Raw genomic sequence first — 14,134 nt, 5'->3', positions numbered from 1 at the left:
TATGGCTCTCCTTGCTCTGCACCCCCAACCCTGAGAAATAAAACCACTTCCCACCAGCAGAACCCAACTCTGTGTTCTCAGCAGGTAATTAAGAGCTCCAGCTGTGACACTGCTTGCTCTGGGGTTTGTCCACACATCAGAAGCCCTGTTTTAAAGCTCCGTCTGTACACCCAGGCAGGGCACCCGTGAGGAGGTTGGCTAGCTGGCTCTGCTTTCTGGAATTGCAGAGCCTAATGAGTTAGCCAGATATCTGCTTTCGGCCCAGACATACCCCACATTCCTGGCTTCTCAGACAGATGAATAAAACTTTTTGTTTGTGTATTTTAGGCTTGAGAACTTGAACTCAGTACCTGATGCTTTCACTCATTGGCTGGTACTCTACCTACTGGGCCACATCTCCAAACTGAGATGGATAAATCCCACACACATCTGTTCAATGAAGGTAAGACTATGAAGACAAACCCTCAGAACACGCTGCTTGCAAGCTGTGTCTTACTTATTTGCTCCATTCTGAGCATTTCTTTAGGAAGGAGAGAGGAGCCGGTGAGTGCCTCCTTCTAACCTTCTGCTTGTCCAAGAACCCTTCCCACAACTGCCTCCTTCCCAGCAGTGACAAATCTGTGTGATCCTGTTTGACTGGCTTATAAGAATATGTCTCAGCCAGGAGCTGGTGGCTCATGCCTGTAATCCTAGCTACTCAGGAGGCTGAGATCTGAAGATCTCAGAAAGTTTGGGAGACTCTTTTATCTCCAACCAGCAAAAAGCAGATATGGAGGAATGGCTCACATGGAATGGCACCTGCCTTGAATGAAAAAAGCCAAATAAGAGAGGTCCTGGGGGCATGTGCATATACACACACACACACTTCCCATCTGTGAGCTCTCCTTGGACCATTCATTTGCTGTTTCTGACTTACTTATCCCCATTTCACAGTATGGTCATATTAAAGATAAAAGAATGAGCCAGGCACTGGTGGCTCATGCCTATAGTTACTAGCTACTCTGGGGGCTAAGATCTCAGAATTGTGGTTTGAAGCCAGCCCGGGCAGGAAAAGTCTGTGAGACTCATATCTCCAATGAACTACCAAAAAAGTTACAAGTGGACATGTGGCTCAAGTAGTAAAGCACTAGCCTTCAGCATAAAAGCTCAGGGATGGTGCCCAGGCCCTGAATACAAGCCTAGGACAGGCACCATTTAAAAGCACCCCTCCATGAGGGTCTGACACAAACGAAGTCTCTTCCACTCCCTCCTGGCAGGTAGACATTTGGATCTGTGTACCATACAAGCCCAGGGTTGGCTATGCACAGTGATTCCATTCAAGAATTTAGGCCTGGAAGTAGTGTGGTCTGGCCAGGGTAGCTCAGGACGCTTAATGAAGATAACGCTTTGGATCTGCACAGCGCCACCTAGAGGAAACCTAAAGGAGCATCCCACATGTGTGTGCCGGCAGTTCCTAGACACACACACACACACACACACACACACACATGCACACGCACACACGCACGCTTCTCTGCGTTTTTTGCATCTCTGGGCTCTTCCCATTCATTCCACAAGATCCACAAGTCAGCTTTCCACTGAAGCATGCCACTCATCTTGGGTTCCTATGACCTTTTCCACTGTCCTCAACAGTGGAACCATACTTTGAAAGCATTTCCAGGAACATTTCTTTTCTATTTTATTTTATTTTGGCCAGTCCTGGGGCTTGAATACAGGGCCTGGGCACTGTCCCTGAGCTTCTTTTGCTCCAGGCTAGCACTCTACCACTTGAGCCACAGTGTCACTTCTGGCTTTTTCTGTGTATGTGGTATGGAGGACTCAAACCCAGTGTTTCATGCATCCTAGGCAAGTACTCTACCACGAAGCCATATTCCCAGCCCCCAGAACATTTCTTTGGTATACATGTGCTACGGCCAGGGGCTTGAAGGCCTAGATGCTATCCCTTAGGTTTTTAGCTCAAGGAAAGTACTCTACCACTTGAACCACCACCTCCAGTTCTGTTTGGTTTTTGCTGGTTAATTGGGGATAGTGGCCACACAGATTTTCCTGCCCAGGCTGGCTTTGAACCATGGTCCTCAGATCTTAGCCTCCTGACTAGTTTGGCATTGCAAGAGTGAATACCTGGCTTGTTTCCCAGAACATCTGAACCCAAGGTCTTTTCCCTTTATAGATGAGAAACAGAGGCTCAGAGCGGGGATCGTACATTAGTTCCATGAGACCACAGCCAGCCGCAGGAATGCTGAACAACCTCCCTCTCCCTCAGCCAGCCCAGGGCTCACAGCTAACAGCGTCACCATGGCCTCAAGCCCAACTGGGTGGCTCTCTGCCAGAGGCAAAAGCCAAGTCCTTTCATTGAGGGTGCTGGAGGCCCTTCTCATACCTCAAAACCCGAAGTCGACACTGTCAGACCCACAAAAGCCAGGCCTGGCCCAGGACTGAAGCAGGATAGATGAGGGGAAATAAGGCATGAGCAGCAGCAGCCAGAAGTTCCAAAACTCAGCTTAATGCAAACACAGATGATTGTTCTTCACCCATCAACTGCCCTTAAGATTAAGGGACCGAAGTTTGTTTTTAGAGAAAATGAGGCAGGACAGTTTGGGGAAAATAAGGCCTGGTGAACAAGCAGCCAGGAATTGAGAAACAGTGTATTCAGAAACATAGGAGCACTATCTTCTTTGTTTTAACCCTTGCTGCAGCATTAACACAAGGGGAAAAGAAAAAAAGAACAAGAGCAGCTTTCTCCATCTGACCTTGCCTACGGGCCCCAATTAGTGGGCTGAAAACTGAGAAAGGATAATATGATTTAAAAAAAAAAAAGATACATTGGCCGGGCTCCTGTGACTCACACCTGTAATCCTAGCTACTCAGGAGGCTGAGAGCTGAGGATCGCAGTTCAAAGCCAGCCTAGGCAGCAAAGTCTGTGAGACTCTTATCTCCAATAAACCACTCAGAAAAAGCCAGAAGTGATGCTAAGGCTCAAGTGATAGAGCACTAGCCTTGAATACAAAGAGGCTCAGGGATAGCACCCAGGCCCTGAATTCAAGCCCCAGGACCAGCCCCCACCCCCACCCCCACCTCCAAAATACATTGCCAGGTACTGGTGGCTCACACTTATAATCTTAGCTACTCAGGAGGCTGAGATCTGAGGATTGCAGTTCAAAGCCAGCCCAGAAAAGAAAGTCCTAGAGACTCTGATTCCAATGAACCACCAGAAAACCAAAAGTGGAGCCGTGGCTCAAAAGTGATAGAACACTAGCCTTGAAAAAACAGCTCAGGGACAGTGCTCAGGCCCTGAGTTCAAGCCCCATGACTGACCAAAAAAAAAAAAAAATCCTAGAGAAGCAAATACTCAGAAAAATGGCTCCTGCTGGCACAAAAAGTGGTTATTGTCTCAAAGGATGAACATGGGTGTAACTTCACAAATCCTCACCTAGATCCCGTGACAGAACCATTGAAGCTGCTGCTCCACTGCACCCCCAAACTGTCCTGCCAGGCACCAGATGGCATTTGACTTTGCAGGCTCGGGTCCAAATCTGGCAACTGGCAGAGAATGGAGCCCCAAACCTAAATCCAACCTCCAGGGCTTCCAGACACAGGTGCCCTGATTGGAAACAAAGTGACAAGGGGGAGGGGGACCATGTGTACCCAGCTGCACAGTTTGCTCTAGGGCTTGCACCTGACCTGTAGTTCTAGAACCCAGTAAGAGGATAGAACCCAGGTAGATAGGAGGGGGAAAAACAGGAGAGGAAGAGATAGGCAGATGGGAGAGGTAGAGGCCGCCTTGGGCCTTCTCTGCTAGGCAGGGGTAGGGGGATGGGGGGAATGGGGGGGTGCCTTTGCTTCCTCCCCCAGCATCCATCCACTGATAGTGCTTTCTGCCAGTCCATTGTGCAGAAACAAGATTAAAAGGGACAGGCAGAACAAAGCATCCATCTCCCTAACAAAGGCTTTTCCACTTAGTAAATTAGGAGGCCTTTCCACCTGACACACTTTTAAAGGGAAATCTTCCATTACGATGGACGGGCAAGACCACCAGGACAAAAGCCCCATCCTGGTGACTCTATTCTCAAAGCCCCTAGCAGGTACCAAAATGGTTTTATGGAATAGAGATACTAATCTAGTCCATATAATTTTGAGAACCCTTTATAGAGGGACTGAAGGGCGTTTGAACTTTTAAGGCTGTTTCAAAGAGATTTCTGCAGCTTATGCATTTACCTTGCCAAAGGCTTAGCTGAGCAAACAAACAGAGAGCTCTAAATCAGGCTGATTTACTATCAGGTTTCCACAGTTTGTTTGGCAGATGGAATCTTGTGAATAAACAGAGGCCAAAGCCTGGGTCCACCTGGCCACACCAAAGGGAGGGAAAGCTTGGGAACACTGTTCCCCTGCTTTGGGAGTTTCCCTGTCTCTTCTGTTCAGAGCAGGGGCAAAGGTGAACAGCGGGAGCAACTCTCCTCCTGTCTAGCCTTAGCCCAGGGTGCCGTCCTGGGGAAAGAGATGGATTTCTGCTCTTTGCTCTTCTCCCCCCAGGAGCAAGAGAATTAACATGGCTCCCTTGGTGATAATTCAGTGAATTCATTGAACTGCAGGAGACTCTCTGAATACTCCAGCCTGTTTATGGGCACTCGACCAGCGGCTTTCACATAGGAGGGCATGCAGTAGACATACACAGCAAACAACACAGAAAGCACAGGGAGGTTGGGAGGAGTTCCTTCTACACTGCCAACACCAGTACCCACAGATACACGTGTGTGATTCTGAATGCCCACCCTGGCGCACGTGCCTGGCCCTGAGCTCTTCTCCTGCGTTCCCTCATTCAGTCCTCACACATCCCCAATGCTGGGGAGGTTCTTCTGCTACCCCATTTTACAGTTGAGGACACTGAGGTACAGACAGACTTAGTGATTTGCCCAAAGTCACACAGACAGTGAGTAGCTATGCTACTTTGTATAATCTGATATGACCTGCATGCATAGAGGTACCTCCACCCCACGTTCACACACAGGTACACACACGCCAGACCTGGAACAGGACTGCCTTTCCTCAGAGGATCAGCAAGACCCATGGATTCCATTTCACTAGGGTCTGTTTGTTTTTGAGGGGTGTCAGTACTGGAATCTTAAAGTCAAGGCTTGGAGCTGTCCCTTAGCTTTATCGCTCCAGGCTGGTACTCGACCACTTGAGCCACACCTCCACTGCCAGCTTTGTGGTGGTTACCTGGAGATAGCGCCTCACAGACTTTCCTGCCCAGGTTGGCTTTGAACTACTATCCTCAGATCTCAGCCTCCTGAGTAGCTAGGATTGCGGGCGTGAGCCACTGGCAGTCCCTGGCTCAGCTAAAGTTTAGAAGAATGCTAAGGGTAGAAGAATGCTATCTATGTGTTCAAGTATGAAAATTCTCCTTGCTGAGTGATGCCACCCTGCACCTGCCCACCCTTCCCCATTATCCAACATCCCAGGGACCTCCCGCCCCCAGACCCCTCGAACTTCCGGCCAAACCGGAAGTTGAACCTTTTTCAAAATGGATACCATGGGATGTGTGCCTATAACAGGCAACCTGGCTCTCAGGCTCTCCATAAGTCCTGGCAACGCCTGGTCCGCAGGGCATCAGGGCATCTGCTCTCCCAACTGGGCCTCACCCCCACATCTGGGGAGGGGGAGCAGCTGATCAAGGCCTTTCATAGATGGCTCTTCAAAGACACTGAAAGGGCCAGCAGGAGGCAGAGGGAGGCTCATAACCGCCATTGTCTCCCTTCTGGAGCCACTCAGCCAGCCCTTAATCAAAGAGCAAGCATTAGTGGCGATTTAGGCCCTGCTAATGGCAGGCAGTTCTTTAGAATCATCTCTGCTACAAAGGCCAGAGCCAAGGATGGGGCTCCAGCCTGCACAGCCTGAGGAATCCTCTTTCTACCCACTCTACTCACTGCACAGCCCAAAGCTCAGCACCACCCCCAGAAACACAGCCTCAGGGTTTCAAGACAGTGACTCAGTTCCCACAGAGCCTCCCCCGACCCCGCAGCAAAGTCCCCTAACCTGTGTGTGTGTTCACCCTAATATTTAGGGCCTGAACTTCAATAGGTTCACAGCTGGTACCTCTATTCCTAGACCAGTGTCTGGTATAGATATGCAATAAATGTGAATAAATGAACTATGAGTTCTATGGCAAGAACACCATTTAAAAATCTATTATTGTAAGCTGGGTGCTGGTAGTAGCTCATGTTTGTCATCCTAGCTACTCAGGAGGCTAAGATATGAGGATCAAGGTTCAAAGCCAACCACAGCAGACAAATCTAAGAGACACATCTACAATTAACCACCAAGAAGATGGAGGTGGAGCTATAACTCAAGTGGTAGAGAACTAGCCTTGAGCAACAATAAATAAATAGATAAATAAACAAATAAAGCTCAAGGACAGCACCAAGACCCTGAGCCCAAGCCCCAATTCCAGCACAAAAAGAAGAAAAAGAACTTTAGGACTGGGGCTATAGCATAAGCAGTAGAGCACCCACCTAGCAAGCTTAAGGCCCTGAGTTCAAATCCCAGGACCACCAAAAAGCTCTTTTAAAGATGTTAAAGGTACAAGGTGCATACAGACACACACATGCAGAAAGAGAGAGAGAAAGAGTCTCTGATCCAAAGACTGAGTCCTACCTCACAGCCCTCACAGGAACTAGTCCTCTAATTTCTTGCTCCTAAGATTTCTAACTCCCAGCTTACTGTGAGGTAATAAACTTGGTGAAGCCACCAGCCTATGGTACTGCATAACAGCTGCCCTGAGAAGTATGTATACCATGTTAACTCAGCTGCCTTGGTCCCTTCCAGCTCACACGGCTCACACGCCTGCCCATCTCCATAGTTTTGTGGGAAATGTTTTCTCTCCTACCCCAAAGATGTCCATGTATAGTCCTGCCCAAAGTGACACACTTCCTGAGTAAGCACAGGTGACAGTTCTCCCTTGCCTGTCTTATTTTCTCGTGTCATCTCTGGGCTCCTGTGGGATGACTTTCTAGAAAGTTAGTCTCCCCTTCCCAACAAAGATGGTGATGCCACACAAGTAGCAGCCATTCTGCAGTGGGCCATAATCATTTTGTTTCGGGAATACTGGTTTAAAACAGCCTTCTGAGCCCACAGCCAGTGGCTCACACTTGTAATCCTTGCTACTCAGAAGGCTAAGATCTGAGGATTGTGATTCAAAGCCAGCCCAGAAAGGAAAGCCCATGAGACTCAGCACCAGCAAAAAAAACTAATAGTAGATGTGTGGCTCAAGGGGTAGAGCGCTAGCTTTAAGCAAAAAAGCTCAGGGACAGTGTCCAGGCCTTGAGTTCAAGCACCAAGACTGGTAATGAGTGCGTGCGCATGTGTGCAAACACACATACGCATCTTTCTGTTTCTGGTTTAAGCATGCTTTACAATAAAGCTCTTCCCTTGGTGGTCTACAGACTCCCCCAGGACAGCAACCATCCGTCACCGGTATGTGCGTCTCCTACATCTTGTACAGAGGGAGCAGTAAATATATGCTGAGTGGGCAACACCAGCATCTGGCACAAATTACTCACCAGGGCCCAAGGACCTCGTAAGGGTTTCAAGAGATCCATGAGCTCACTGAAAATATATTGAGTGCCGAAGACTCTGCGCATGCATGCACGTGCATACATATGCCGCTGTGTAGATTCATATACACAGTGTGCATTTTCCCAGGGAAAGCATTCATGGATATCTTTGAGCAATTAATAGCCATGACTGAGAGCCTGGAGCTAGTGGTTCACACCTGTAATACTAGCTACTCAGGAAGTTGAGATCTGAAGATCATAGTTCAAAGCCAACGCGGGTAGGAAAGTCTGTGAGGTTTTTTTTTTTTTTAATCTCTAATTAACTACCAAAAAAGCCAAACGTGGAACTGTGGCTCAAGTGGTAGAGTCCTGTTCTTAAGCAAAAAAGCTCAGGGATAGTGCCCTGGTCCTGATTGGCCCCCCCAAAAAAGCCATGACTGAAGTAAAACTATGCAAAGTCAAACTTTTTTTTGTTTGCTCATATTAGAGCTTAAACTCAGGGCTTAGGTGTTGTCCTTTACCTTTTTCACCCAAGGGTAGCATTCTACCATGTGAGCCACACCTTCACTTCTGGCTTTTTGGTGATTAATTAGAAATAAGAGTCTTGGGGCTGGGAAGGTGGCTCAGTGGTAGAGTGCTTGCCTTGCATGCATGAGGCCCTGGGTTCCATTCCTCAGCACCACATAAGCAAAAAGAAAAAAGCTGGAAGTGGTGCTGTGGCTCAAGTGGTAGAGCACTAGCCTTGAGCTGAAGAGCTGAGGGACAGCGCCCAGGCCCAGAGTTCAGGCCCCACGACCGGCCCCCCCCAAAAAAAAAGGAAAAGAAAAAAAGAAATAAGAGTCTTACAGACTATTCTATCTGGTCAAGCTTTCAAACAAGACCCTCAGATCTCAGCCTCTTGAGTAGCTAGAATTACAGGTATGAGCCAACAGCACTTGGTCTGAAAGAAAACTTTTTTTTCTTTTTGCCAGTCCTGGGGCTCGAACTCGGGGTCTGGGCATTGTCCCTAAGCTTTTTTTTGTTTTTGCTCAAGGCTAACACTCTACCATTTGAGCCCCAGTGCCACTTCCAGCTTTTTCTGTGTATGTGGTACTGAGGAATGGAACCCAGGGGTTCATGCATGCTAGACAAGCACTCTACCACCGAGCCACCTTCCCAGCACTGAAAGAAACTTTTTTAAGCTTGGCATCCTGGGGTCTGGCCTGTGGAAACCCACTTGGCAGACGGTGCCTGACTATTGCATAAAGAGTTGGGGGTGAGGGTAACCCTTCCAGGCTGGAACACTTATCACTTCCTCCTGCTCTTTGTTTGCAGACAGTCCAGTGGTAGAATTAGAAAGAGTTCATTCTCATCCTCCCAGAGCCCTGTATTCATGTCCCCACTGCATCCATCACTCAGCACCTGTACAGGTGTATGACCCCAGGGTCACCTGACTCTCTCACCCTGTGTAGACAGAGCCACAGAAAACTCAGTGCTTGCCAGGCGCCAGTGGCTCACGTCTATCATCCTGGCTACTCAGGTGGCTGAGATCCGTGGATGGCGGTTCAAAGCCAGCCTGGGCAAGAAAGTCTGTGAGATTTTTACCTCTAACCACCAGAAAATCAGAAGTGGAACTGTGGCTCAAAATGGTAGAGTGCTAGCCTTGAGCATGGAGAGTGGCCAGGCCCTCAGTTCAAGCTCCACAACCGACAAAAAAAGGAGAGGGGGGCAGAGAAAGGAAGCCAGCAAGCTCAGTGTGTGGCCTTGTTTCCATTCCAGGTGCCCAGAGTCCACCTGTAATCCTGTAATTCTAGTTACTCAGTGCCCAAGACCTCATCCTTCCCAAGACCCCACAGCCTTTGGGATTCGCTTTATGTGAGTTTCTTTATATTTTTCCTATATTCGCCGGGCATTGGTAGTTCACACTTGTAATCCTAGCCAATCAGGAGGCTGAGATCTGAGAATCCCAGTTCAAAGGCAGCCCAGCAGGAAAGTCCACAAGATCTGAGACTCTCCAATTAACCAGCAAAAAGCCAAAAGTGCAGCTGTGGCTCAAATGACAGAACTTAAGCAAAAAAAGGCCCTGAGTTCAAGCCCCACTACACGCATGTCTATATACATACACACACACACACACACACACACACACACACACACCTGAAAAATAACAAAAATATCCACAGCAAAGTCCCAATGGGCATAATTCCATGCATGTAAGATGAGTGGGGCCTCATGGATTCCAATCCTTCACAGGAGGCTAAGTGACTTGCCCACAGTGAGCGAGACTAGGGTCCCTGGGTGCCTCCTGCTGGACCCCACTGCTTCCCTTCCCCCATCCGTACCCACCCCGACTCCTGACTACAGGACCTACAGCCATCAGCAACTCAGCTCTACCAATCTCTCCTGGAACTGCCTTGCTTGCCAGGCAGGGCCTTGCTCCGCATATATTCCCTTTACAAGGAGTGTGGCTTCATCACCCAGCAACTCAGCCTGCCTGCCTTCCTCCTTCTGTCTCCGTCCATCTCCCCACACCTCCATCCAGCCAAGCCTGCCAGAACAGCCCCTATGGGCTAGCTCCAATCCAGGCACACATCCAAGTCTCCCCAACCCCATCAGGTCCTAGGACTGCGGCTTCTACCCACCCAGCTAATGTGTTTGTACCAAACCCATGATTCCTTTTTTTTTGTCTTGGACTCAAATTCTTTTTTTTTTTCTTTTTTTTTTGGGGGTCCGGTTGTGGGGCCTGAACTCTGGGCCTGGGCGCTGTCCCTCAGCTCTTCAGCTCAAGGCTAGCGCTCTACCACTTGAGCCACAGCGCCACTTCCAGCTTTTTTCTTTTTGCTTATGTGGTGCTGAGGAATCGAACTCAGAGCCTCATGCATGCAAGGCAAGCGCTCTACCATTGAGCCACCTTCCCAGCCCCTTGGATTCAAATTCTTAATTTGATGCTTTCACTCATTGGCTGGTGCTCTACCACCTGAGCCACGCCTCCAACCCCAAACCCATGATTCCAACTGAGCACAGGAAGAGCAGAGACATCTGGGGTGAGCTGAGGCCTGCTGGAATTATATCACTTGCACCCTATTCTACCTCTTCCATTCCCATTGCCCTTCCCCCCTCCCCCCATCTCCCACCCCTCCTTCCCCTCCCTCCCCCTCGCCAAAAGCTGGGACAAGCCCCTACATACGAATGCAGAAGTCTCCATTCTCATAGTAGCCCGGGCAGCACTGGGACCGCCGCCGGTACATGGTCCGAAGCCCGCGCCGATATGCTGTCTTATAGCTTATCCTACAGACACAAGGGAGAGAGGCACTTGAAAATATTGAAAAATCAATCTGTCCCGTTTAGAATGATATTTGTGTTAAGCTCTATCGAGGATGCCATTCAATAATTACTTGAAAATGCATGGCGCCTTTGAATTTGGAGGACCACAATAAAGAAAAATCAATGTGGGCTGCTGTGACACAGAATGTATTACCCAACGAGGGGGTTGAGAAATCTGCTGACTTCCAATCTCTTCCAAGATAGAAGGGTTCTGGGAGATTCCAGCTGGGGTAAGTAACATAGTGGGGTGAGCGCTATGGGCTTCAGCCTGTCCTTAGAATGGCCAAGGTGTGGGGTAGAGAGCTCTGTGCTCACCCCTGCTATTTCCCACCAAGATGCCACTTCCAGTCTGGGGTGTTAGCTGCCCACTTGAAGATGGGGTACAGCGACAGGAAGAGAATCTCTGAGTCGATGTGATCCTAGAGTAATCTTCCACTTACCAAAAATAATGGCTTCTGCCAGGCACTGGTGACTCACACCTGTAATCCTAGCTACTCAGGAGGCTGAGATTTGAAGATCCCTGATTAAAGCCAGCCCAGGCAGGAAAGCCCATGAGACTCTTATCTCCAATTAACCTCCAGAAAACCAGAAGTGGTGCTATGGCTTAAAGCAGTAGAGTGCTAACCTTGAACAAAAGAGGTCAGAAACAGCATCCAGGCCTCAAGTTCAAGTCCCATAACTGACAAAAAAAAAAAAAGAAAAAGAAAAAAGAAAAAGTTCTCCTAGAAATCTCCACTGGTATGCTCTGTGGATTCCATTTTCTTTTCTTTTTTTTTTTTTTGGGGGGGGGAGGGTCCGGTCGTGGGGCCTGAACTCTGGGCCTGGGCGCTGTACCTTAGCTTCAGCTCAAGGCTAGCGCTCTACACTTGAGCCACAACGCCACTTCTGGCTTTTTTCTCTTTTGCTCATGTGGTGCTGAGGAATCGAACCCAGGGCCTCATGCATGCAAGGCAAGCGCTCTACCACTGAGCCAACTTCCCAGCCCATAATCCTCTGTCTTGAAGGCAAAACTCTTTCTTTCCACTCACCCAACACACCAGCTCTGTGGCCCCTTCACAGAGAGAGCAGCTTGGGCCCTGAGGGACTGCACCTGCTTCCCAGAGAAGGGGGAAATTGGTGCTATGTGTGATGCTGTCAAGGAAGCGAAGGTCATTCTACTTCATCCAAAGCCCGTGATGGGAGGTAGGCTGGCTGGGCTGAGATGCTATTTCCTGTGCACAGGAAGGCAGCCCCAGCAGTTCACGGGGGAGTCTATTAGCCTCTCCCAGGTGAAGAATGACTCTGAGTTGACATGGAGGTTATCTGTCCATTCTCCATGCAACACAGGATGGACCCCAAGTGTCCCAAGCGGGGGAGGTAGGCTTTGCATCCCAAGCATCTTTCAAAAGAGAGATGGTACCCGCCCTGCTCTGGCTCGCCCAGTCTTGTTCCCCACCCCGGACCCCAAGTACAAGAAGCAGAAGGAGGCTGGGTGGGGCCAGGTCTGCTCTAGGGAGAAAGATGCTGAAAAAAAGCTAGTCCACCCGCGGCTGACGGATGGTGGTGCTGTCAGCAATGCTCTCCCTGGGTCATCAAGAAAGTGACACTGACTCAATAATTTAGTCCAATAATTCATGTTCCAGGAATACAGTGTATTTTAATAAGCAGCCCAGGCACTCTCCCAATCCAGGGATGATGGACGGCAGCTGGCACCTCCAAAAAACAATGTAGTCATACCTCAGAAACAAACTGCACACGGGCACGGAGATGCCAGGATGCCGGGGCAGAGAGAAGCAGCATCCTCATTTCTATTTATTTCTTTATTTTTGGCGCCAGTACTAGGGTTTGAACTAAGGACCTGGGAACTGTCCTGTAGCTTTTTTTATTTATTTATTTTTTTTTTTTTGCTTATGTGGTGCTGAGGAATCGAACCCAGGGCTTGCAAGGCAAGCGCTCTACCACCGAGCCACCTTCCCAGTCCCCCGTAGCTTTTTTGCTCAAGGCTAGCACTCTACCACTTGAGCCACAGCTCCACTTCTGGTTTTCTGGTAGTTAATTGGAGATTAGAGTCTCACTGACTCTCCTACCCAGGCTGGCTTTGCACTATGATCCTCAGATCTCAGCCTCCTAAGCAGCTAGGATTACAAGCATAAGCTACCCATGTTTGGCAGCATTCCTATTTACCGCCATCACTAGCCAGGGACACAGGCAAGTAACACTGGCAAAAACAGGGGAGAGGAGAAGGGAATATCTGGTCCCACCTCTGCTCTTCACCAGGGGAAGAGAAGGAGGATGAAATGGCTGAGTAGCTCTTCCAAGAACAACTATGAAAACATGGAGCAAAATACAAACTGTAATTCGCTCAGGCAGCAGAGAAGGAATTACCATGGACAGGTAGTAGGGAGAAGTAAGTATTTAAAAGAAGGGATTGGCCCTGACAGACTTACCCAACAACACCCTGGGTAGATGAAATTCAGAGAAAACATAAGCAAGCTGTGCTGGTAGCCCATACTATTCTGGGCTACCAGAATATTCCCAGCTATTCTGGAAGGCTAAGATCTGAGAATCACAATTCAAAGCCAGCCCAGACAGAAAAGTCTGTGAAATTCTTATATTGAATGAACAAGCAAAAAGCCAGATATGGAGTTGTGGCTCAAGTGGTGGAGCATCAGACTTGGGTGAGAACACGAGGTCCTGAATTCAACTCCTAGTAGTGGCGCGCGCACACACACACACACACACACACACCTGAAAAATAACAAAAATATCCACAGCAAAGTCCCAATGGGCATAATTCCATGCATGTAAGATGAGTGGGGCCTCATGGATTCCAATCCTTCACAGGAGGCTAAGTGACTTGCCCACAGTGAGCGAGACTAGGGTCCCTGGGTGCCTCCTGCTGGACCCCACTGCTTCCCTTCCCCCATCCGTACCCACCCCGACTCCTGACTACAGGACCTACAGCCATCAGCAACTCAGCTCTACCAATCTCTCCTGGAACTGCCTTGCTTGCCAGGCAGGGCCTTGCTCCGCATATATTCCCTTTACAAGGAGTGTGGCTTCATCACCCAGCAACTCAGCCTGCCTGCCTTCCTCCTTCTGTCTCCGTCCATCTCCCCACACCTCCATCCAGCCAAGCCTGCCAGAACAGCCCCTATGGGCTAGCTCCAATCCAGGCACACATCCAAGTCTCCCCAACCCCATCAGGTCCTAGGACTGCGGCTTCTACCCACCCAGCTAATGTGTTTGTACCAAACCCATGATTCCTTTTTTTTTGTCTTGGACTCAAATTCTTTTTTTTT

At 49.1% G+C, this 14,134-nt stretch overlaps 1 protein-coding gene across 1 annotated transcript in view; it reads right to left on the bottom strand.

Annotated features, from left to right (window-relative positions):
- Nucleotides 1-14,134, bottom strand: part of Megf11 (multiple EGF-like-domains 11) — a 190,604-nt gene that overhangs the window by 169,320 nt on the left and 7,150 nt on the right. Inside the window, exon 3 of the mRNA XM_013010020.1 lies at nt 10,717-10,817. Within this exon, the coding sequence (XP_012865474.1) occupies nt 10,717-10,817 (101 nt within the window). The remainder of the gene's footprint in view (nt 1-10,716; nt 10,818-14,134) is intronic.

The sequence above is a fragment of the Dipodomys ordii genome, unplaced genomic scaffold (assembly GCF_000151885.1).
Source record: "Dipodomys ordii isolate 6190 unplaced genomic scaffold, Dord_2.0 Scaffold11, whole genome shotgun sequence".
In the NCBI taxonomy this organism is placed as follows: domain Eukaryota; kingdom Metazoa; phylum Chordata; class Mammalia; order Rodentia; family Heteromyidae; genus Dipodomys; species Dipodomys ordii.
Note: the sequence above shows the minus strand (reverse complement) of the source record. Positions and strands in the feature narration are given on the sequence as shown.